This window comes from Indicator indicator, chromosome 1 (assembly GCF_027791375.1).
Source record: "Indicator indicator isolate 239-I01 chromosome 1, UM_Iind_1.1, whole genome shotgun sequence".
Classification (NCBI taxonomy): domain Eukaryota; kingdom Metazoa; phylum Chordata; class Aves; order Piciformes; family Indicatoridae; genus Indicator; species Indicator indicator.
Window position 1 is genome coordinate 3,895,893 of NC_072010.1, and position 25,426 is coordinate 3,921,318.

Consider the following 25,426-nt stretch of genomic DNA (forward strand, 5'->3'; position numbering starts at 1 on the left):
CAATCGAAAAGGTAAGACAAGAAATTAAGGGAAGCCTTGATCAGTGGCTGTCAGTTCTAGCAATTGGTAGACACACTTGAACAGATTCCCAACATGCTTCTTAAAATGCAAAGTTTGTTTTGTCAACATAGAGGATTGAGATGAGCTTCATGCAAAGACTTGTGCACATTCTTAACTTCTAAGTGTATCAATAAACTCTACTTGTGAAAGTTTGGAGAGGGCAGGCCTGAATATTACATTTACAATATTAAATTTACAATTAAATCTATAATGCAGCCAACCTCATTTATGAGTGAGTCAATCTCTTCACCTGTGGCTACACGGCTCCCTTTCTATAGTGTAAAACCCCACTGAACTCCTGTAGCTTTATTAATGTGCTTTAACTTCTGCAAAACTACTAAATAAAAGAAGTCTTTTTCTAATTGCCACCAGTGCACCCTCTCTCCTTTTCCTGCCCTGGCAGAAACAGAGCGAAGTTGTTGGGTTCTTTTCCATTTCTCTGAACACTAACAGAAAACTCTATAGCAAAGAGAGGCCACTTTTCTCATCTTCAGTGCACTGCAGCTGTCCCTGATTGGCACTTTGAGAGCTACTGTATGAAGCTGTGGTAGATTTAGGCTGTGCCTAGAAAATTTTCCACAGATCTTGAACAGAAAGTGGTAGAATGTAAATAAATTACCATTGGATACAAAATGGGAAAATAATGATAAGGTCTAAATAATCCCATTGGTCTGAAGTCTAACATAAAGTTAGTTTATAAACTAACTTTTCCTCTTTTCTGCTTCTTCACTCTGGAAGATACTGGCTGGCTTTTGCTTGGCTGTTGCTGACCTTGGATGCATTTCTTTGTTGTGGCTAAGCACTAACAAGTGACTCTCTGCTTTTATCCTTTCTTCTCTTGTCCTGTGTACAGGGGGGAAGGTGGGGGAAGAGGAGGAAGCTGTTGGTAACCCCCTGGTTTTGTCCAGGGGGGTTCTTGTGTTGTTTATAAGTTGTAAATACATGTAAATACTCTGTATTTTGTACATATTCATTGCATTTCATATTTTAGATTGCAGCTTTGCTTGTAAATAGAGCTTCCTTTGCTTTCAACTGAGCTGGTCTGCCAATTTTATGTTGGGGGGAATTTCAACCCACCATAGAAGTGTGTATGAGGAGACAAGAATACTGTTTTTTACTTCACTTAGTTATGCTGGGGCTGCAGGAAGTAGAATTAAAAAGCCTTAAGAAAGTGTTTGGGCTCAGCAGATGAGATCATGAGTACTCCAAACTGAGAACAACGTGTGGAAAGGGGTGTTACTTTTCCAGGTCATCTGCAGTGCAGAGCTGTACTTTCAGGTCACTACAGAAACATCACATTTGTAGCTTGAAACACTTTCTATGACTTTCCTGACGTGCAAGAAAAATCTGGCTTCAACTTCTACATGGATCCCTCCTCCAGTCCCACACCTCGATGGTTGTGGACTCCGGATCTTACTGGCAAAAACTTCAAGTGAAAAAGTGCAGCTGGCAACACTGTACTTTGCTTCAGCTGAAGCAATCCTGCCTTGGGAGAGCTTACAGGGAGAGTAATAAGAAGCACAGGGAATAATATCAGCCTAGACCACAAACTGAGAACCAATGTTCTGGTGATTTTAATTGCCCTGTGCCTTTTGGATTCATTGAAATGGATTTTGCTCTTCTCCACTGACTAGATACATTTATGTGAGTATGTGGTTGATTTAAGCAACAAATTCATTCCCAGCCTGCAAATTACGTTACTCTGGGATTAATCCTCCTCCAAAATTGCTTTGCACAAGAGCATGACTGGCCCAAATGGGCTTGTCTGAGTTATGAAAGGTTCTTTTGAACAGGCAGAGAAGATCCAGGGAGTAATTGTCTATGGAGAATTACCCCATCAATAACATCAATTATTGTTAACTAAACTGCAGTTTCAATACTCTGACATTGAATGTAGCCTAAAATTACTGTCACATGATCCAGAAAAAAGCAGCAGGGAAAGAGCCATGTGACTCAGTACAGGTCCCAAGCACTTCCAAGTGAATCTTCCCATCAAACTGTTAGCGAAGAACTGTATTCTCTTAAATGATGCCACTGAGGCCAGCTGCATCACAGCCAGCAAAGCTTTCAACCAAAGCTGCAGTTGTCAGTTACACAATGCCATGACAAATACATCTAAGCTCTCTCTGTGTGACAACTTCCACCTTCACAATCCAGTCCCAGCCACAAAGCTGCAAGGAAAAGGCTCAAGGATGAAGTGCCTCACAGAAGACCCTGTTCCAGACAGTTCCAGCAGAGCTGAGGCCTTCTGTTGCTCTGGTCTCCTAACACAAAATAAATTCTCCTTCTCTGATGAGCTAAAACAGAGAGGCAGTTCCCATATCTACAACAGAAGCGTAAGAACTTCTTCACCAGTTCACAAACATCTACTTGGATACCTCAAAGACACAAACAGGCTTTTTAAAAATAGCGTTAGTTGCCCTTCCACTCCTCTGTCTTGCCAACCACTGAGAGCTCTCAAAACAGTCCCCTGGTACCCATGGGTTTTCCACACCTCTGTAAGCGTGATTCAAGCAAGGGCAGTCGCTCCTCTCTCAAGCTGCCTCCACACAACTCCCCTACTCCTGGTACGAGGAGATCAACAGCTGCAACCTTCAAAGAAAGAAACCTAACATAAGTCATGCCATACAGTCTACAGCAGAAGTACAGTTGGTACTGATGGTTGTTTGTAAATAGCCCCTCTAATTCTTATTACTGAATCCAGAACACTTAGGTAAATGTCTGCCAATGCTTGAAAAGCCTCCTGTTGACAGGAGAAGGCTGGGAGGGAACTTCATGATACTAAAGACCAGTAAACCGAGGGAAAACCAAAAGATGTGCAGTGATGTTCTAGACTGAGGACATCAGGACAGCAGGTGGTGGGGACTGAATCCCACCAGGTTACTCTGGTGACAACCTGCACATGTAGCAAGCCTGTGCAAGGGGTAAAGAACCCAACGGTGGCTCACAAGGAAACAGATGCATGGGAAAGTCACCTGAAGATCTGGTTCTCTTGGAGTTTAAGCTATTCTGATGCTCAGAACTTGTGTTTTACCTCATTCCTTGAGCCAGCTCTACTGGTAATGATACCAACGGATCAGTGGCATTGAGGTGCTGATCCATGTGTGAGGATCCTGATGTTATAATCTCTGCTGTTAGGTTTGGGCTGGTTTTCTTCTCCATTTTGTTTTATAGTTCTCTTATCCCATAGCTGAGCTGTTGCTAGAACTAAAGCCAGTAAAGTGACAGCAGCACACAGTTGGGTAGTCACTCTTTTTAGAAGCAATGATTCAGGTTGTTTCAATTCAACTAGGAAATCACACCTTCAAAGCATGAGATCTGTGGCCGAAGAGTTTATGTCCTGTGTCCATCTGCTATTTAAGGACTACACAGATGGTAGGTTTAGATGACATGAGAATTACTGACTGCTTGGAGTCAGGCAATTCTAGCCATTTCATGTAGTAGTAAAGAAGTCTACTAGGAAAAGAAATAAAGTCTGGCAAACCTGTCTTCAAGGACTTCAGGCAAACACTTACCACTACTCAACTCCTGAATCCTCCTCCTATTGTTCCTGCTTTTAGGATTTCTTCGACAACAGGCAAATGACTGAACAAGATGACCTAATGGTCACATCTTATCTTGGACTTCTTGACTGTAGGTCCAGCAGAAGACTACCCTTCTATGAGTAGGCTAAGATAGATATCTAGCCAAAAAAAAAAAAAAAAAAAAAAAGGTGCAGAAGTGACCTATGGACTCACTGTGTGCTGAGGTCCATCTTCATTGTCCCGCATGTAGAAAGGTTTGAGGTCGTATGGGTAGTTAATCACAAACACAGGAACCTCACCGCAGTACTTCACCAGGTATTTCTCATGCTCTGTTTGGAGGTCACAGCCCCACTGTAAAGACAGCAAAATGGACCTGGGATCCTGCCTTGGTGCATCTTGCCTGGGGCAAGAGACAAAGCAAAATCCCTCCATAGGGTAGGGATGTGAAACCTTGTATAACATGAAATCAAACACAGCAACTTCTCACATCGGGAGCATCTGCTAAGCAGGTAGGGTTTCACAAGTTTTAAGGGATGGCAAAGCAATGAAACTAACATGGTTTAACTTCTACAGAACAGGGCCAGATCATCCCTGCATCAAGCTCAAGCATCTGGTATCAAATCAGAAAATAAGCCATACAAACAAACAAATAACATCCCCACCCCAAACCACACCCTGCACAGCTTAAGGGCAATAGGAACCTATCCAAAATCAAGCTTGCTCAACCCAGCCTTCTCAGTGTTATCTTGGGTATATATAGAGAAAGCAGCATCACTAGGCTTCTTCCCTGCTGTGTCCTCTTACATTCTGCATTAATTCTCACTTAAGAAAGTCCAGCATCCTATTAACCAATTGTTTGTCATCAGAATGTTTGCAATGCCCTTCACTTCTCCTTTCTTCCACCAATGTTATAAATTCTGTGGCTTTTGACTAGGAATCTCCCATCCATTATAGGATGTGCAAAGAACAGAGGGAGTGGAAGGGGAAGAGAGGAACAGATATTCTGCAGACTATCCTCATCTGAAAATACCCTGAGTTTGCTGTCTCAGATCAAGGTATTACAGATACAGGATTGGAGGTTCCACACCCACTTGGACACAGAGACATGACAGTTTCCCAACTGGCTATGAAGGCAGCTACAGCTTGAGGGTTATTTTCCTCAAAGCACCAGAAGGGGACAAAGATCAGTCAGTATATATGAGATGAGCACCACGAATGCTCTTTCTGGTGTGTGTGTTTGAAACTGGGCAGAAAGTTAGTGTTAGAAAGACTAGTATGTGATTCTTTTTCCCAGTCAACACCTATGCTATGGAAAGACAAGGGATTCCCTTTACCTACATCTAAATGACATAATTAGGCCTGGTTTGGTTTATTAGCCCTTGTCAAACTTTTGGTACTATCCTAATGATTCCTTTATTTGAGGACTAGGACAATAGCCCTCTTTAGCTGACTGCTACTAAATCAACAGTGTGCTCAACACTACTTATACACAGGAAGGAGAAATGCTTTTGGCAAAGCCTTGCTCCTTCAATAGCAAGCCCATCACTTCCTCCCCTGCAAAGTTACATGGTCTTCTGCTACAGATCTCACTCCCATTTCAGCCACAGAGGGAAAAAGTTATACTTGGGTTACAACTGTGCAAACACCCCAGGAGGCAGATAACCTGTACAAAGTAACAAATTGCAGGGTATCAAAAAAAGATCTACAAAGTGATGAGGGAGCTGAAAAAAAGAGGCTCAAGGGAGATCTGCTCACTCTCTAGAACTATCTGAGAGGAGGTTGTAGTGAGGTGAGGGTTGGTCATTTCTCCCAAATAACAAGCAACAGAACAAAAGGAAATGGCTTAAAGTTGTGCTAGGGGAGTTTTAGGTTGGATATTAGGAAACATATCTTCCCCAAAAGGGTTGTCAAGGCCTGGAACAGGCTGCCCAGGGAATTGGTGGAGTCAGTATTCCTTTAAGTGTTTAAAAGAGATGTGGATGTGCTGAGGGGCATAGTTTAGAGTTGTCCTGGCAGTCCTGGATTAATGGTTAGACTTGACGATCTTAAAGGTCTCTTCCAACCAAAATGATTCGATGATAAAGTTCAAGCTGGCTCTGCATGTGAGAATGTACAGGGTCAAGCCACCAGTCAACCACCTACCTCTGGCTTGAAAGTGAAAGTTTGAGATGCTTGCTTCAAAATTTCCACTGCCTCATTGTAGGAAATTCTGCAAGAGAGGGAGAAAAAAAATTGAAAAAAGCCTTTAAGATAAGTATGAAAGGAACAACAAGGAAGTTTTCTGGCTAAGTACTGCACTGGAAAATTGAGGAGGCATTTCCCCACCACCATGCCAACTTGTGCTGTGATGTCAGACTTCCCAGCAATGCTTCTTTGGACAGAAACCAAAAGCCATTTTATATGGCAAGAATCCTGTTTTCTCCTGTGCCTCAGCTACATGTAGGGCAGGAAGGGCTGAGCTCTCGAGACACTTCTGCAATTGCAGTTGAATTGCAATGTTGCATTTTGGTCAGAGGTGAGCTCTGCAAAGAATTGCTTCATAGAAACATGTGGATTTGCTTTAAGGAATCAACATGCCCTCCCTGGTACAGCTCCACTGTTCAGCATGGTGTTAGGCAAAAATAACAGCCCAGAGTGCAAAGGGCTTGTAACTCAAACATTTCCACTTTCTCTCAATCATGAGATTTATTTGCAGCAATGTTCCTCTACTCCTCTGACAGATCTGAGAGCAGATTCTCCACCAGTGACTTCCACCAGTACGCAAAACCAGCGTCATGGAAGAGCCTATAGGGAATGTGCAGTGAAAGAAGCTGCAGGTTTGATAACTGGGAAGCAAGACTCAGTGGAAGCTACTTTCTAAACTCCAAACAGATGCTGTGAACAGAGAGAAGAAATAATAGCCCAATGACAATTAATTTCATCTGTGTATCATTGGCTAAATGAAATGATAAACCAAATTCCATAAAGATCCTGAGCTCTCTACACTCAGCTACAGGGTTTCACTGATACAGGGAAGGCTTCTGGAGGAAATACTTCAAGAAAAAATACATTGCTCTACATGTTTGGGTTATGTGAGTCCATGGTCCAAATGAGGGATATCACTGGCACAGGTTCAATGCATGTAACTGATGCGTGTAAGCCAGCAATGCCCCAAATCTGCCAGCCTCTGATGAAGAAAGAGACAGAGGGAGAGAGAAATGGGCTGACTCACTCTCTTGGACCATGGGAGAAGCTGAGTGTGACTTTGTGCTCTGAGGAAGATTAGTTACGTCTGAAGAGAAGGACTGGAATGGGGAGACTGATTTCACTGAGGTCTCCCATGGTGCTTATGCAGCCACAAGGCACAAGCGAGGATCTATCACAATCCTGTTGCCCCAGTGTGGCTGTAGCTGCTAAATAGAAAAAACAGTGCAGGGCTGAGCAGCCCTACAATGCTCTGTGGGATGCATGGAGAACACCACTATTTGAAGAGACAGGCAAGAGTGGGGAAGAAGAGGTATTTCTGGGGGCCAAGGTGGGAAACCAAAACTCCTTCAGTCCTTGAGTACACAGAAAAATGGGAAAAGGAGCTGCACAAGCTATTGGGTATTGAAAAACAATTGGGGAAAGAAAACCAATTAGGGTTTTTAAATATCAAAACATAGTTTCATAAAAAGGTAGTCACTGGAGTGAAGTGTGAAGGAAGGCAGAGCACCAAGGCCAAAATCAAACATTACAATGAGCAAGCCACTGCACAGGTCCATGCTTGGAGGAAGATACTGTTCAAGAAAGATTTTGCCCAGGGAAACAATAGCCAAAGGCCAACAGATTCAGAGGTCAGTTGCATGCAGAGATGAAAGGGTAACTGGCAACAGTACAAAGGGACTGCATTTCATGCTCTTTTGGAGGCATCATGCTCACCCAGAAGACACTGAGCTAGGAAAGAAAAAGAACATACACAAAATAGGACCAAATTTTAAACCAGAAGTACTTACGTCACAAATTTGTGCTTCAGAATTTGTTCCAACCTGTCCTTGGTCAAAACAAGAAAAGAAATAAAATGTAAAGCTACTCTTAAGGGTTCTGGGGGCCAGTGGAAACTCAGAAAAGTCATCTCCCTCCAAATTTTAATTTGTAGGTTTGCACTGTGATCCAGATAGGGTCAAAATCCACTCCCAGATATTGAGTGCTAAAAGGATACCCAATTATTGGAGTTGATAATTCAGAAGCTGTTAGATGTTTTGACAGTTACAGTCCTACCACACTTGCTACCAGCTACAGAAGGTTGTGTGCCCTCTTTCTGTTGGTCTGAACAACCGCTTAAGCTCAGCCTAACCTTCAGCTCTTCACAGTTTGTTATCAGAGGAAAACACAGTAAAAAATAAACTAAAATTAAGCCTCCCTATAGCCAAGAAACCCAAAACGTGTAACAGGATTGCAGGTCTTTTCTGTCACATTTATTACCTTCTGGGCAGGAGCTATGTATTTATGAAAAAGCTCAACATCACGAGGACATTTGGAGAGCACAGTACTTGTAGCTGTCTTGAAAAGATCTTCCATAACCTAGCAGAGAAAACAGGAGTGCATGAAAATTAACACTGCTTAGGTATCCCAGACCATAAATAAAACAAGGTACACATCAGCCAAAGGGTACAGAAGGAGCTTCTGTCCTTCTGCATGGTCAGACTGCTTAAGAGGTGTATCAGCTTGCTAATGCTCCTAATTAGCAGGCTTCCTCAGTAGCTGGGACTGGGATCTGTATTTCTGCTGTGAGTTTAGGGCTTTACTGTCTGCTGATGGCCTCAGAACCTTCAGTCAGGTAACTTCAGTGAAAATGCAGCAGCAGTGGTCAACCACAAACAGATTAAAACCTTTTGTGGTGACTGGTCTCAGATTAATCATTAGTGAAGTGTTTGTCCTGTAATGAGCAATTCTGGTTTTCTGCTTTGTTGTTAGAAGAGGCAGAACTAAAGGAGAGGAGAATAAATGTGTACTACATAGAGCCAGCCCATCAAACAGATTTGAGATAAAGAGACTCTGTGCAGTAAGAGCAAAGCAAAGAGAACGTGCACAGAGACAAGCAGAGAGCTAAGGCAGAGGACACAACAATGCAGGAATGTTTGAGAAACTAAAAAAAGATGTGGTTTCATTTCCCTAAACTCATGTGGATTAACTAGATGACATCACCCAATTTGGATAAACTTATCCAGTAAAATGGGCTTCACCCATTAAGGAATTAAAATGCCATTTCAGCTCTAAACAAAAAGAGCCCCCACGTGGGATGTCACTGCATTTTGATCAACCTGTTTTAAGAGTAATTTTTTCTTTTGGTTAAGCAAAGCAGACCATCCAAGACACTTGCTGCTGTGCAAATTCAGTGTTCTCATGACTTCTTGCAGTCTTCTCCCTGCACCTAGCAGGTCATTGACACTTGTGTAGTACTGATGATCCCAACTCTTCTACAAAATCACCTTCCTTCTTCTCATCTCCTTTGTAAGGAACATTGCAATGCAGGCTGGGCTGCACATCATCTCATCCTTAGATGGGATCAGGCTTTTTTCCAACAAAAAAAGCACCTTTGAAAGTCATGCCACATTTCTGTATTTTTCCTGTGAGCACAGTGACTGCTTCATCAATTATGGCTGAGAGAAGTGAAGTATCCACCAATGGTTTGTAGGTGAGTAGCAGTACCTAGGCACCACATATTCCAGGAAGAATAACTGAAAAATTTCCATGACTTTCAGTCAGCAGAGCTGAGGAAGAAGCTGAGGAAGAAACCATATCTTATAGGGCAAGAGGAACAAAAGGCACAGAAAAGAAGCAGCTGGGCTATTGACCTAGTGTAGTGGTGTGATTTCACCCTCCCCACTCTTGAACCAACTCAGGCTACAGCTCTCCTCGGAAGTCCACACAGCAGTTGTGAAAGGCTGTGTACTAGAGCATCAGTTAAAACACATCCTTAACATACCTCCTGCCCCCTCTGTTCTCTGGGGACAATAAGGACAATTACTTCCTGCAGTGGATCCCAGTGCTGAGGCACCTCCTCAGCACTGCTGGCTCCTACTCCCCTCATTGTTTTGGATGAGCAGTTGTTCCTCTTACAACCTGGTATGCATGTACTTGGGTCTTGGCCCCAAAGGGAGATACCAGCTTCTCAAGATTCAGTAAGCTCTGGGCACGTGCAACTGATGGAAAAGTACCAGGACCCTCGAGTCTGAGCCTTGCACAAACCAGAATACTGCAACATTTGAGCTAAGCCAAAATGGAAAAGCACCTGACAAAAGTCAATTATCTCAGATCCTACAAGAAGTGATCCAAAAATGAGACTCCTTTAGCTGTCCTGGATCACAGCTGCATCCAGCACCCACCTCAGCTGGGATGCCTCTCAGGACCTCTGATGGAAAAGCTGACTCAACTCCTGCTCACTGAGAAATGCTGATGCATTGTGAGTATTTAAACTCAAAGAGGGAATTTTTTTATTATGGGCTAGTCTCTTTTACCCACCTCTCTACCTTTCTAGGCATTTGATTTCATGCATTTGCTTTTGTGAGCATTTACATATTTCACTGGCCAAGTATTTCTGTGTCTGTATGCTTTGTGTACATGCATGCTTTGGCTGGAGAAACCTTGTAGTAAGTTGTCATCTTGTCATCCTCGAACCTGTAATTAAGTCACTGTTTTACTAAATCACTTGTTACAGTAAGTGCTGCTAAAATCAGCCTTTTGATTTATCCCACTTTGTTAATAAATCTTGAATAGCTGACAAATCAAATTGTGTCAAACACATTCATCTGTGACACCAAGAGAAGATTTCAGGCACGTTGCTCAACGTCTCATGCTCATCACCTGTTCCAAGCTGATGAAACTCTGCACTAACAAACAACTTCTGCATCCCACTAGCCTCCTGCATCAATCTGGACCCTCTTTTTTTTTTCAGAAGGGATGATCCAACCAGAGGAACAGCATTACCATAGCAGATGAATGGTTTTATCCCTACTGATACTCAAACATGGAGGAAATGAAAAGCAAGCATTCCTGCTGCTGAGTGGCAAATAACCAAACAGCCAGCTTTGAACTTTCTTCAAAGTGGCTAGAAAAAGGCTTATGCAAATGAAATTAGGAAACATCTTGGCAACTCATCTGGTTTCACCAGGCAGGGACTAAGGGATTTTACATTAAGCTTCCTCTTTCTAGAAAATGAAAGTATCATCTGGTTTCAGCAAAGCATGTTGGTTAATTAGCACTTCCCCTCCTCCCCCCCCCTGCCTCACTGTGCGATAAAGTAACAATTAGGTTCCCACAGCATTCAACATAAGCAGCTTCCTCTTGTGGAAAAAAAGATGTGGGTGGTATGGGAAAAAACAATCTGAGAAATATTTCCAGGTTTGAGACTGAGCTTTTAGCCTGGCAAAAAAAGAAAAAAAAAGACAGACACGTGGGTCATGCATTGGCCTCCTCACTGCTCTTATTTATGCCAAAGGAACCAGGCACAAACATTGGAGGGGAAAAAAGAAAAGGGGGTAAAAAAACCCAAACAACCCACTCTTGAACTGAGAACTTACAGCTTTAAGCAGAAAATATAATGAAGGACTGGAAAGCAGGCCATAAGAAAAATGAGTGGAGAAGCACAACCACTGTCTTGCTGGCCTGAGAGAACTCATGGACTGGAAATACAGACAAAGTGATTGGTTTGAAGGTATTCTGAAAGAAACATTTGATAGGAGATTTACACAGAGAAAAAGACATTGGAATCACCACAAATAGCTCATTGCAGAGGTGGGACTCCTGATGTCCAAAAGCCCATTAATTTGGTTGCTTCATAATTAAATTCTTTACAGTTAAGGGTGATGAGACACTGGAACAGGTTGCCCAGGGAGATTGTGGGTGCCCACTTCCTGGAGGTGTTCCAAGGCCAGGTGGGATGAGGTCTTGAGAAACCTGGTCTGTCTAGTGGAAGGTGCCCCTGCCTATGGCAGTGGGGTTGGAACATGATGATCTTTAAGGTCCCTTCCAACCACAGAATCACCATTCTGTGATTCTATGGTAACGGAAATGCAAAAGTGGTGTTGATAGGAAGCTGAGTGAGGAAGAAGGAGGTAGAATTTTTCCATTCTCTCTCATCCATTCCAGCCTTTCCATCTTGATTTTCACCTTTCAAGGAAGTTCAGCAGTATCGGTCTTGGCCTTCCCCAATGCTGATGTGAAACTTAATATGAACTGTTCAATTTTGATTAGTAGCAGCTCCCAACTGTATTTTTTAATTTTAACTTGGATATTTCAATACTGCAACTTATCCTCTGCCCTAATAAAGTTATGACCTGAGTTGAAATAGAGCAAATCATCAACAGAACAGCAGTAAATGGTAGCAGCAGCAATTGAAGGTGCAGTGCACTACAAGGAGGGTTCAAATCAACGTTTTCATGACATAGAGACTTTCAGAAGGATTTTTGTTTATGTATCTATATGGGGCACGCATAGGGATACAGTGCATATCACAGGGTATTTAAATAGGAAACATTCATCAAGTGGATCATTATTCCTTGCCTTCATGCTTGCTCCCACGCATCATAGGATGTGTGCACATACACACACACACACACAGAGGGGACATCTCCATCTGATCTCAGTCATAAAGTCTTATGACCCTTAGCTCTATGACCAACAGCTCAGGACCCACTCTGGAGAGACACTGCTGTTTTGAAAGGAAGGAGACTTGTCTGTCAGACTACTGCTTCACTGGCCATCAAAGCTGAGCAAGAAATGCTGATGGAAGTTAGGAAGCAGAAGGAGCTTCAGCTATAGCAGCTGGATGTCACTCCAGGGAAGGAACCTATAGGCCTGCAGAAACCCCAGCGTCCTTATGCTGCACAAGACACTTGGAACAGGTCTTCCCTATGTGATCACCAGTGTTTGCTGTCTTGAAAGTGCAGCCAGATTTGACCAACTGTCTCAGCCTTGGCACTGAAGACAGAAAGTATTCTGAATGCAGATTATTCTGGAAGTCAAACCACATCCCTGTTTCAGATCCAAGGTCCCTGAACCTGACACCCAAAATCAGTGCTACCGCTGATTTCATTTCATGCCTGAACTCCCTCCTGTAAAACAGAGGTATTATTCCTCCATGTCATCAGGCTGCAATGACAGCAGATTAATTTTGATCAAGTACATAACCAATGGAAGACAATACTGCTGCCCTCAGGACAGAGCTCAAATTCTGTGTGTTAAATTGCCTTCTTCCTCTTAAAGAGATGTATTTTCCATCTCTTAAGGAGACAGTGGTGCTAGAATGGGATCTTGTTGAGAAAAGATAACACTTTGTATGACATACATGCAGTGCTACAGGCTGGGGACACAGTTGCTGGAGAGCAGCCAGGCAGAAAGGGACCTGGGGGAACTGGTTGACAGTAGGCTGAACAGGAGCCAGCAGTGTGCCCAGGTGGCCAAGAAGGCCAATGGCATCCTGGCCTGCATCAGGAATAGCGTGGCCAGCAGGAGCAGGGAAGTCATTCTGCCCTGTACTCAGCACTGGTTAGACCACACCTTGAGTACTGTGTCCAGTTCTGGGCTCCTCAGTTCAAGAAAGATATTGAGTTGCTTGAACATGTCCAGAGAAGGACAACGAAGCTGGGGAGGGGTCTGGAACACAAGCCCTGTGAGGAGAGGCTGAGGGTGCTGGGGTTGTTTAGCCTGGAGAAGAGGAGGCTCAGGGGAGACCTCATTGCTCTCTACAACTACCTGAAGGGAGGTTGTAGCCAGGTGGGACTTGGTCTCTTCTCCCAGGCAACCACTGACAGAACGAGAGGACACAGCCTCAAGCTGCGCCAGGAGAGGTTTAGGCTTGATGTGAGGAAGAAATTCTTCCCAGAAAGAGAGATTGGCCATTAGAATGGGCTGCCCAGGGAGGTGGTGGAGTCACTGAAAGTGTTTAAAATAAAACTGGATGAGGCACTTAGTGTTATGGTTTAGTTGATTAGATGGTGTTGGGTGTTAGGTTGGACTAGATGATCTCTGAGGTCTTTTCCAACCTGGGTAATTCTGTGATTCTGTGACATGCCAAAAACACCCTCAGGAAAACTCCCTTCTGGCATTTCCTAACTTTACAGCCTAAACATTTTTTTTAAGCACAGTTGTGTACATCCATTTGATGAAATTCAATAACTGCATCATATGGCCTCTTTGAGACCCCATTAGTGTCATGAATGAAATGGGAACCTCCAAACCCACTGCACTGTCAAGACAGTGGAACAAAAATTTAGGAGAGAATAACATAAAAAAATTACTACATGGACTCAGCACTGAAGAGAAAGGGAGAGGGTGGCAGCAGGCATCTCAGACAACAGATAGAGAACTTGGACCTCCAATTCAGGGCTTGGAGAGGCAATGGCTCTAGTAAGTCCAGACACTTCCACACAAATTGAACCTCTCTCAATGACTTTCTTTTAACTCCCTCTCTTTCTCATCCAGTTTAGAGGGAAAGTACCTTGGGGTGACTTAACTTCTTGACTAGACTGCTATGGAAAGAGGACACAGAGGCCTCTCTTTAGGTACTTACAGATACCCTGTACACTAAAGTGGCAATACCATCACCCAGCCATGCAGCATCCAGTACAGCATCAAGCACAGGGGACTTTCCACAGAAAGTATTGTGAAACCAGGACTGTGAGAGTTTAAGCTTCTTTGTAGCACTAAATCATGTTTTGGCACAAAATAGAAATTTAGATTGCATGACCAATGATGAATGAGATTTCATAAGAACTGTGCAGATAATTTAGGAATAACTGAGTGCTAGTCTGTACAATTACAGCAGGAAAAAAAGAACTGTTGCTCCAGGATTTCAAGCCCTTTGCTCCCAAATACATGTAACTTTGTTACTAAATAATTTTCCTTTTATTTTCTAAGGAAAACTATGTTTCTTTTGGAGCTTTGGCTGAGAGATTACCACCAGTGAGTGGTAAACATGCACATCTTTGGAGCAAGGTCTTCTTTAATAGTGCACAAGCAAGTACTTCAAGATGTCCCTGAAGAAGCTGAGCATTCCCAGCACACTAACTCGCTGAAGTTGGAGGTATTCAGTCCAAATGCTGAATACCAACTTTAAAAATAAATGTTAAACAATCCAGCTCTTTATGTGAGGACAAAGTTCAGATGCTAACCCTGGCTAAGAGCCCCCAAGGCTTTCAACTGGGCGTTTTGCACCAAACAAAGAACTTGCAGATGACGACAAACAGACAAATTGTCCAACAGGCAGAGAACAGGGAATTTAGGTCAGTTATGTGGGGAAAAAAAGAAACTTAACTCAGGCTTTAGAGCAGTTGTCAGCTGTTTGTTTCTGCTTTAAAAAAGAGAGATTGCCCAATGATTTAAAAATAAACAAAACGGGAACTCCGCTTCTGCAATGAGAACATCACAAAAGTGAAGCATGTTGCAACGTGGACTCGATATGAGGAATATGAAACATTGGCTGCTGGGGGACTTTCTGTCATGGGGAAAGATGCTTGTCAAAGACTTTGGGATGGAGGGAAGAAGTGAAAGAGGAGAGCACAAACTGAGACTTCACAAAATATTTAACAACAATAAAAGCCAAACTGAAGGGGGAAGTTCCTCCTTTCAAGCCCTGCACATTCCAGACCAGTTCTCAAATCTAATTCTCCGGATTGTCTGAACTGGCTGGCTGTACTTCAAAAGCCAAGGAATTAGGGTTCTCAGCACAAGAGTACAGATATGCTGTGTTCAAGGGCTCAAACATCACTTAACAAGTCTTAATGAGATCCTGCTTATTACACTGGATAAAAGCAGTGAAGATTTCAATCAGCTCCTGGTCACCCAGAGAAACAGGGAGCTCAGAAGGCATAAACATACACCTATGCTATGCTCTGAGAATATACAAAGTTGTTCTGGAGAAAAGGAGAGCCAAATGAAAGAGCAGGATGCTATTAATGATGGAGCACAGAGATTCTCCACAGGTCAGTCCACACAGCCCAGTGCCACCCAGATATCCAAGATGCAGAAGCAAGACACAAAAGAGACAGAGTATGTCAGCTCTGCTGCCAGGCCACATCGACTCAGCAGACTGTGCATGATCCAGGCTGAAGAAACCACCACCTGGATGTTATTTTATAAATCTGTAGCCAGTGCCTCAGGTCTTTCTCTTTTTAAAACTGTTTCTCCAACAGCTTTCCTGTTATCTGACATATGAGAGTGTATGTGGATGTTTATTCACAAGTATTACTGGGCATAAGCTACCTTATATGATGAGACTAGTGAGATGCATTAGCATCCATCATGTGGTTAGACTTCAACTGAGAGGTCAACCCTGAAAAATCAAAAGCTAGCTGACTAAGGAGTTCTTTCAGTCTTCTGTTAAAGCCACAGTCAATAGTGTATGCCAGGAACTGTTGTTTCTACTTGAGATTTCAATGTAGCTTTCAAGGAGCTCTTTACAGAGCACACCAAGTGACATGCTGATTAATACTGCTTTGATTCACTGGAGAGATGCTGAAGGTTTTGAAGGGGAAAGTGCCACTTTCATTAGCACCAGTCAAGCACATTTACACATTTCCTGGCAATACAGCAACCGTGTAGCCTCCCACTCAGAGGAGGGTTGTGTTTGCACCTCCATCTTCCTTTCCAAATGTCCTCTGTGGCCTCAACTCTGCTGAACAAACCCTGATTCTTGGGAAGTCCCTGTTCAACCTATACCTGGCTCACAAGGGTGAGAGGAGCTGTGACCTCTGTTGGGGGCAGGGAGCACAGCTCAGGCAGGATGAAGTTCTGGCACTGGTTCTGCATAGACACTTGGAGTACTCACCTGCATGATGTCTTGGAGGCTTTCAGTGAAGGACAGCTCAGCCTCCACCATATAGAACTCTGCCAAGTGCCGGCGACTCTGGGAGTTTTCCGCTCGGAAGGTTGGGCCGAAGGTAAACACGTGAGTAAAAGCCCTGCAAGATGACAAGAAACAGGTAGGTCAGGTCAGTGGGTCTGTTATACTTAAAGCCCTCACTTTTCTCCCAGGAGCTAGAATCTCTCATGTGTTCATTTAATTTTTGACTAGTTTAATGCCACTGGTGGGTACACTGCTGTTCCATTCCTTTGTCCAGGCATGGAGAGGGGTTATTCACACCTCTTTATGACTCACAGAGCTTGTACAAACCCTGTTCAGCTTTCACTGAGCACCATTTGTGCTTGGGGCATGAGTGAGATCATTGGAGGAGCACCTGGACATCACACCACTCAGGCTTCCCTTGTCTATATCCCTTCACATTTGCTGGGCTGCAGAATCTGACCTTTATGGCTGCTGTGACATCCCAGAGCTCAACAAGCTGAGAAGGTCTTGCTCCAGAGTTGCTGGGCTGGTGAGAGGTGCTGGGAAAACCCAGCAGAAGGATGCACGGCGCGTGGCTTGCAGTCCCCCTCTAGTGGCAAGACCCAAGTTTACCGCTGAAAGAGCCTTTTGAGATCTAGAACTGGGCCCCTTCCACACTGCTGCTGATGGTTCAGCTAAAAGGGGTCCCTACTGCAGAGAACACAGCTGGGATGTCAATTAACGCCAAGGCAACCAATGCATTTCCTATTTTGAAGCTATTTCTCCAGCAACCTTCTGGAGAGTCTATTTAAAATACATCCCCTGCCCCGTTCTGCAGCCACGTCATCCTGTGTGACACAGGATACAGCAACCTTCTTGATTCTCCACTTCCTTCGTAAGGAACCTTCTTATCAAACAGCAACACACCTTCAGAAGTTCTATTTTTACTGTAGGGAAGCTGCACTCCAAGCAATACCTTTTACACTGTGGGCAATGATCACTTGGGCTCCTGGACATGCTCAAACCAGTGACAGCTTCCCAAGCAGATGCTGTGACAGCTGTGTTTTCTCTCATGCTGCATGGGAAGCAAACCATGATCAGGGAGAGAGCAAGCTGCTTTAGCAAAACAACATGGACTGGGCAGCTTCTATCTTTGGTACATCTTTAACTTGATATTATTTGTAGCTGTAGACAGCACATAGAAGAAAGAGCCTGACCAGCAGAGATTAAGCACAGTCTAACACTCATGAAAGGATGTGTGCTAATTGCTGGGGTTGGCATTTGACCTGCATCTTGCTCTGCAAGCTTTCAAGTTAAAGACGATGTTCGGCGAAGTTTCTGCACAGGGTAATTTTGTTAAACTGAAGTTTAAACAAAGAACACTACAAAAAGCAGCATTTTTCCTTTGCCCATTATGGAGGCATCTGCACTGCAAAGAAAGGAACACACAGATTCAGCTTCCCTCATCTGTTCCCTCACGTCACATGATGGTTAAAGGTTACGATCCTAAGAAACAGCACTTTCTTTTTCCTTGAGTTGCTGGTAGTAAACACAGCAGAGGAAAGTTCCAGGTCAAAACTGAATACATAGCCTAACTGCAGGTCCCTTCTTCCTGCTGGCTCTGCTGTCCCTGCTCCAACAAGTCCACTTCCTGTCCCTCTTTTGCTCCCATACCTGCACTCTCTCATACATAACTGCAACATCTATGACTCTAATCAGATTTTACAGTAAACATCTTTCCTCCAGCATCATTAAGGCTGAGAGACCAGAGGCTGTTTAGTCTGGAGAAGAGAAGACTGAGAGGAGATCTTATTAATGTTTATAAATATTGGAAGGGTGGGTCATGAAGAAGGGGACGGTCTCTTTTCAGTGGTGTCTTGTGAGAGGATAAGGGGCAATGGATATAAACTGGAACATGGGAAGTTCCACCTCAACATGAGGAAAAAATTCTGTAACTGTAATGGTGACAGAGCACTGGAACAGGCTGCCCAGAGAGGTTGTGGAGTCTCCTTCTCTAGAGACTTTCAAGACCCATCTGGACATGTTCCTGTGTGACCTGCCCCTGCTTTGGCAGGGGGTTGGACTCAGTCTCAGAGGTCCCTACTATTGTATGATTCTATGATCATTTCCAGCACATCTCTTTTTCCCCTGATGCTTTTCTTGCTTGGTGCAACGTTACTGTAAACTTCTGCCCTTTGCTATAGTGTCCATAAAACCTCAGCAATGTTTAGATAAGTGATGTACCAAGACTATTAGTCACTGCACAGGTCAGTATTATCTCATCAGTTCCTTGTGCTCCCCCATCTGCAGCCATCTGTTCTCCTGGGTCATACAGAAATGCACATTCTTCCTCATAAGCCCTTTTTGCGTTTTGCCTTTCTTTTTCCATATCCATACAACACCTGGCACAACAAGGTCTTGGATCCAAATCTTAAGAACCTCCACTGCTATAGCAATACAAACAACAAATATGAAACAATGAGTCACTTGGCCAAAACTGTTCAGTGTTTAAGGCAGAACTGGACAAAAACTTTTGCTTGCCAGGCCACAGAGTTTGGCTTGCAGTGGGAAACAGGAGATGCAGGTTCTTGTTCTACCTGTGCCTGTGGTTCAGACTTTTGCTAAAATATTTCAGTTTGAAGCACTAAAAATGTTTCACTTTGAAGCATTTAGGGGAAAAAAAATCCCTAAATAAATTACTTTAGTCACAAGTTCAGTTTGTGACTGGGCCAGGACCAGACACGTGACAAAGAGTATTTTGAAGAGCATGCAATTGCTGAAGTACCCACTCAGATCCCCTCAGTTTGATGTGCAAATCTCTAATTTCTAGCTGTCATGAAGTCTTCAAATTAAGAGAACTAAAGTGTGACAGCAGCTGACTAGCAGGAGATCCTGTCCCACAGAGCAACAGTCTGGCCCCAGCGAGAGACAGGAAGGATATGGACCTGATGCAGTGTGTCCAGGGGAGTGCCACAAAAATGATCAGGAGGTTAGAGCACCTCTGCTATGAAGACAACCTGAGGGAGCTGGGGTTGTTCAGCCTGGAGAAGAGAAGGCTCTGGGCAGACCTAATAGCAACCTTCCAGTACCTGAAGGGGGCCAACGAGAAGGATGGAGAGAGACTGTTTACAAAGACCTGGAGTGATAGGTTGAGGGGCAATGGCTTCAAACGAGAGAAGAGCAGATTTAGAGTGGATGTCAGGAACAAGTTCTTTACTATGAGGGTGGTGGAACACTGGAACAGGTTGCCCAGGGAGGTGGTTGGAGCCCTATCCCTGGAGACATTCCAAGTGAGGCTCGAGAGGGCTCTGGGCAACCTGATCTAGTTGAGGATGCCCCTGCTGACTGCAGAGGGGATTGGACTAGATGACCTTTGGAGGTCCCTTCAAACCCAGACCATTCTATGATCCTCAGCAGTTGTCCAAGCACAGGCACTGACACTTCAGTTACTGTAGGTTACTGTGGCAAATGAGTCTCTAGCAATGCATGCTATCATGAGGACTTTGAACTGCTCTTAATTCCTACTCAGTAACAGCCCAAGCATAACTGGTTACTTCTCTTCCAAGGGGGTACTGGCTGCAAGATACTCCAAAAATAAAACTCACCACCTCATTGCTCCAAGATGTCAACTGCAATTAAACACTTCACAGTCACAGACTGATCTTATGCTGAAAGAATAAAGCCTCTCTGTGCCCAAGATGGAGTTTTTGAGGAGGACAGCTGCAGAGCAACTCCTGCAGGAAACAACTTCAGTCTTTTGTCAGCTCTGTGCATCCCGTTGGAACCATTCTTCTCTGTGTACTGAGCACCACCTATGCCTACAAAATGAACCATGGTGAGACCCCCACCTGCACTGCTGTGTGCAGCTCTGGAGTCCTCAGCACAAGAGTAACACGAACCTGTTGGAGCAGGTCCAGAGGTGGCCACAGAAATGATCAGAGGGCTGGAACCCCTCTGCTGTGAGGACAGCCTTAGATAGCTGGGGTTGTTCAGCCTGGAGAAGAGAAGGCTCCAGGGAGACCTTATTGCCACATTTCAGCACTTAAAGGGGGCCTGTAAGAAAGACGAGGACAATCTTTTCAGCAGGGGCTGTTGAAACAGGACAGGAGGTAATGATTTCAAAATAAAATAGAGATATTCAGACTAGATGGAAGGAAGAAACCTTTCACACTGAGGGTGGTGAAACATTGACATAGGTTGCCCAGAGAGGTGGTAGAAGCCCCAACCCTGGAAACATTCAAGGTCAGGTTGGACAGAGCTCTGAGCAACCTGCTCTAGTTGAAGATGTCCCTGCTCACTGCAGGGGGATTGGACTAGGAGAACTGTAAAGGTCTCTTGAAACTTAAAACATGCTCAGCAACACCAGGAATAAAGGCTTTGTGATAGCCTGTAGAGAACATTACTGGTGTCAGGCTGAATTTGCCTGCCCCTTGGAAGAAGGGAAAAAAACCCCAACTCAATCCCACAAACAAATCCTTATCTGCAGGGAAAGGAGAAATCATTAATTTCTCAAGCTAACAGTAAAGGGAAAAGATAGATACAAATAACTGTGAGAACTTCACCACAATCCCAGGACCCTGGCAAAGGGAAACGAACCAGATGTCATGTTGGCAAAGCGATCAAAGGAGCACAATAAACACAACTCATCTGGTAGTGGCAATGCAGCACTGGCCAGAGATCCTGGACATGCCAGAGGAACACAGCTAAAAATACATGCAGCCATTTTATCAACTCCAAGCGTGAACAACTCTTTTTCATCCAGGCATCCACACACTGTTTACTGTGCTCTGCCTTTTGAACTATGAATCAAATGTCCACCACACAAACCCGACCTTTATTTGTACTCCATTGGCTATTAAAAAGAGTATCTGTGATTTGAGAGACTGAACATGTATAAATATATTAGAAAAGAGGGGTTGAGAGCTGTCTCTGCTCCAATTTCACGGTACAGAGGGCAAACCCAGTCATTTTGTTCTGTGTGCATTCAGCACCTAGCACAATGGAGCCTCAGTCCAGGGCTCTGCCTTCTCTGCTCTACAATGTAAATAATCAATCATTTCACATTCCCAGACCACTGCAAGACTTCCAGTATTTAAAAATAACTTAAAAATTCTGCCTAGAGTCTCCAAAAGTGCCTAGGTCAGTTGGGGGTGTGGGCACAGAAAAGTCTTAAAAAAAAAAAATTATCAGTAGTGCTAATTCCTCATCTCCAACAAAAGCACACACAGGGGAGGGGGAGGGGAACAAGCAAGTGCAATAATCTGTCGAGCTCTTTTCCTTAGCCATTACAGGCAGAGCAGTAATGTCTGTAACACTGTCCTTGTACGTGCTAGCAAAGAACACAAGAGAGGCTTTGAAATGAGTCCCCTTTGCAGTCAGCTTCAGATCAGAGCTCTGGACAGCAAGCCTGAGTGCATTTACGCAGTTCACAGGCGCTGCCAGGGTTGACACCAGAAGAAGGCACAGAGCTGCTTTAATTAGTTGCTCCCTTTCTGGGACTGGATTTTGCTCTGCCTGGCTCTCTGAGAAAATATGAGGGTTTAATGTGGAGGCCAAGAGAATACCAACACGACAGCGCTCCCTCTGACACACTGGAACACTGCAGAAGCCAGGGTCCTGTCCTGAAAAACACTGAGCTTGCTCACCCCAGCCCAGTGAAGGGCTCAGCCACCTTCCAGGTGCAGGCTCCAAGAGCCCCTGTGGTTGCAGAGAGCAGTGCTTGGATGCATTGCTGGAGTCCAGCCATCCTCCACACCAGTAACTGCTTGGTAAAGGCTCACTCTTGCAGAGGCTGCAGTTGTGATCTCCACCTTATGAACACCCAGAAAGGGAGAAACATCCCCTTTTTTCATCCTTATTTCACATACTACTAGCACCCTCTTCCAAAGCAGCCACCTCTCCTCCTCTGAGAGCTTTAAGCCATGCAGAATGAAAACTCGCTTCATTTGAACCCATTGACAATTCATTTTTGAGGCAGTGAGAGAAACCAATAGAGAAGTATGAACTATCTGTGTCCAAAGCTGCTTAAAATCATCCTTTTAATTAAACCCAGGCAGCATTTGTAGGCCTGAGTGTCTCTGCCTCACTGGCAATTTTTACACTGCAATCCAAATAGAATTAATTGTGCTGATGGTTCCCAAGCCAGGAATGGATTGTGCTCCTTTTCTGAGCCAGGACTCCACGCTGCTACCGGCGTAATAAAAACTTATTTGTGCTGTTGGACCAAGGGGATATAACTCTGAGCAAGACTATTAATCAAGAAGATGCAATCCCTGCACAGTCAGCTTACAGCCCATGCCAAGGTCACACCACACGGTAGTGACACAGCTGCAGGCAGAAGCTGGCTGCTGTGACTCAGGGCTGAGCACTGAACCACACCAGTACAGGCAGCTATTCATCTGTGCAGTGCCCTCCTTCTCACCCCAAAATACCACAGGTATTGTGCACAAACACAAATACAGTGATTACTCTGACAAGGTCCGCAGTGAAAAGTTGAGCTGAAAGACCATTTGTGGCAACTCTCATCTTTGGCCAAGCTAAGTGTGCTCATTTCATGTGTTCACAGCATGTGACCCTTCAACACAGTGTGTTCCCCCAGGACCATCATCCACCAACCCTCCCCACCACACACTAAATCTACATGGCAAAACGTCTAGAAACAATTAAGTTCTCACCCAAGGACAAGGGGGTTGGACTAGATGACTTTAAAGGTGCTTTCCAATCCAAATCATTCTATGATACCAGCAGAGGAGGAAAGGAGAGCAAGGTGACCCTAAAGCCCATGAGTTTAGCTTTGTCAGATGCATTGTCCTTTCCCTTAAGAAGGGAAGAAATTAATGAATTGAGCCATCTGATTTAATTCCACTCTGTTCCAACATGGCCATATACATTTTGAGAATGGAGGACCTGCCTGCTCCATCAAAATCAGCAGATGACTTTGCTTGGCTGCTAGGAGACACAGTCGGCTACAGTGCTTGACCTAAGCATGATCAGGATTGTTCTAGGATGCTGAAATTCCATGTTTAAAGATGTTCTGGCCCACTGCAAGAACACACATACAACCATTGAAACACACTGATTCAATGCCTCCAGGGTCCAGTTTTCAGAAGGGCTGGAAACCCAGTGCTCCAAATGAAGCTAGTGAGGTCTGCATGCCCAGCAGTTTGGAGAAGAAGAATATTTTTACACCCTTGAGCTGGGTAGCAAAACCTCAGAGTTGGACAGAAGTACTTGGGTTTTAACTTCAGTATAAAAATAACACTCCCATTACTGTTTTTTGGTGGTTTGGATTTTGCACAAAGAAATTGCACATTTCTGTTGAAAAGGTGGTGTGGGGGGATTGAATTTTATCCAGAAAACAAGTAGAAAAAGGAGTTTTAAAAGATTCCTCACAGAACACAGGAAGCACAGATGAGAAAAGCTGTGTCTTGACAAGAGCTTTTGTAGCAGTAAATGAGGCCTAGGCCTGGGTAGCAGCAGAGCTAAGGTTCCAATTCATGCTGCAAAGAGATGGGTTTCAATTCATGCTGCAAGGAGATGGGTTTCGATTCACGTTGCAAGGAGATGGGACTGTACTTCCTTTTGTAAGCAGCCAAAAATAAATACATAAATTAAAAAGAAAAAAAAAAAGAGCTGTCTAAGTTCCCAGACAGGGACTGGGAAGTGCCAACTTCCCCCCCCCACCAGCCAGTCAGACTGAAGGAGCATAGCAGTTTCCCTTGCTGCATCCTGCAAAGGGTAGAGTCCTACCACACCCATAAGGTCATGTGTGTGGCACATCCTCCATCCATGCTCCAGGACCAGCTATCCCCCTGCCACATCCTTTGCTCCAGCTTCAGCAGCAAGAAAAGAAGGAGAGGGAACAAAGATCCTCCCCAAGATGAGACACCTCTGCATGAAAATGATCCAGGCACACCTGAGTAATTTAACAACGTGACCCACATGCCCTAATCAGCTGGCAAAGCACCCTGCAGTTATGAAACCTCACGGCACACCTAGACGCTGTTGTTTATTGAGAGATGGCAGGAGAATAGGGAAAATGGAGACAGAGCAAATCCTTACTCAGAGCCATACCACCACTTTTGCTTCAGGCTCAAAGACCTCATCAGCATGGGTCTCCTGCCCTTTCATGTGACACTGCTGTACTTTATTCTTAGTGGAGTCTTGTTTTGTCCTATTTGATATTATTATTACTAATTAAAGTCAATAAAATAACTGATTAGCAATGGTAAGTCCAGCTGGGTTGATGAAAGCCACCAGAGCAGTTCAGCATTTCTTCAAATAACCATTTCCCATGACCTATCTAACAGGGATCTTCTACAAAGGAGTGATAGAAAAATGTCTCAAGGTTTAAACAAGACAGGGAGCAAAGATGTTTTCCAAACTTATTCATCCCAGTGACTCCATAAAAATATACTACCAACACAGAGAGGGGAAAGCAATTAGGTTAAGTCTTTTTTCTTTCAGCGTAGAAAACCCACATGTTCTCCAGAAACTCCATTCTAATACCTATGAAGAGGACTTTGGTTTTTTTTCCTAGTAAGTTTTGCAGATGGACACTGGTTCTGTGAACTCCATAAACATGAATCACAGCAAGAAATCTGCATTGCTCCACAAAGGGAGACATGGTTCAGGCCACATTTCATAGAATCATAGAATTGTTTTGGTTGGGAAACACCTCTAAAATCATGGAGTTCAACCATCAACCTAACAACACTGTGCCCACTAAACCACACCCCAAAGTGCTGTCTACAAGTTTTTTGAACTCCTCCAGGGATGGTGACTCTACCAGCTCCCTAGGCAGCCTGTTCCAATGCCTGACCACTCTTTCAGGAAAGACATTTTACCTAATACCCACCCTAAACCTCAGCTGGCACAACTTCAGACCATTTCCTCTTGTTCTATTACCTGACACTAGGGAGAAGAGACCAATCCCCACCTCACTGCAACCTTGTAGAGAGCTGTAGAGAGAAATGAGGTCTCCTCTCAGCCTTCATTTCTCCAGACTAAATAATCCCATTTCTCTCAGTCACTCTTCACAAGACTCGTTCTCTAGACC

At 44.1% G+C, this 25,426-nt stretch overlaps 1 protein-coding gene across 3 annotated transcripts in view; it reads right to left on the bottom strand.

Annotated features, from left to right (window-relative positions):
• NARS2 (asparaginyl-tRNA synthetase 2, mitochondrial) overlaps nt 1-25,426 on the bottom strand; it is a 68,233-nt gene that overhangs the window by 9,224 nt on the left and 33,583 nt on the right. For 2 of the 3 annotated variants that reach the window (XM_054384898.1, XM_054384906.1), the window contains 6 exons: nt 16,372-16,504; nt 8,028-8,126; nt 7,559-7,596; nt 5,727-5,793; nt 3,798-3,935; nt 2,555-2,652 (listed from right to left, as the gene is read on the bottom strand). In XM_054384898.1, the coding sequence (XP_054240873.1) occupies nt 2,555-2,652; nt 3,798-3,935; nt 5,727-5,793; nt 7,559-7,596; nt 8,028-8,126; nt 16,372-16,504 (573 nt within the window). Of the gene's footprint in view, nt 1-2,554; nt 2,653-3,797; nt 3,936-5,726; nt 5,794-7,558; nt 7,597-8,027; nt 8,127-16,371; nt 16,511-25,426 lie in introns of all 3 variants that reach the window. The other variant, XM_054384890.1, reaches the window with a different exon arrangement.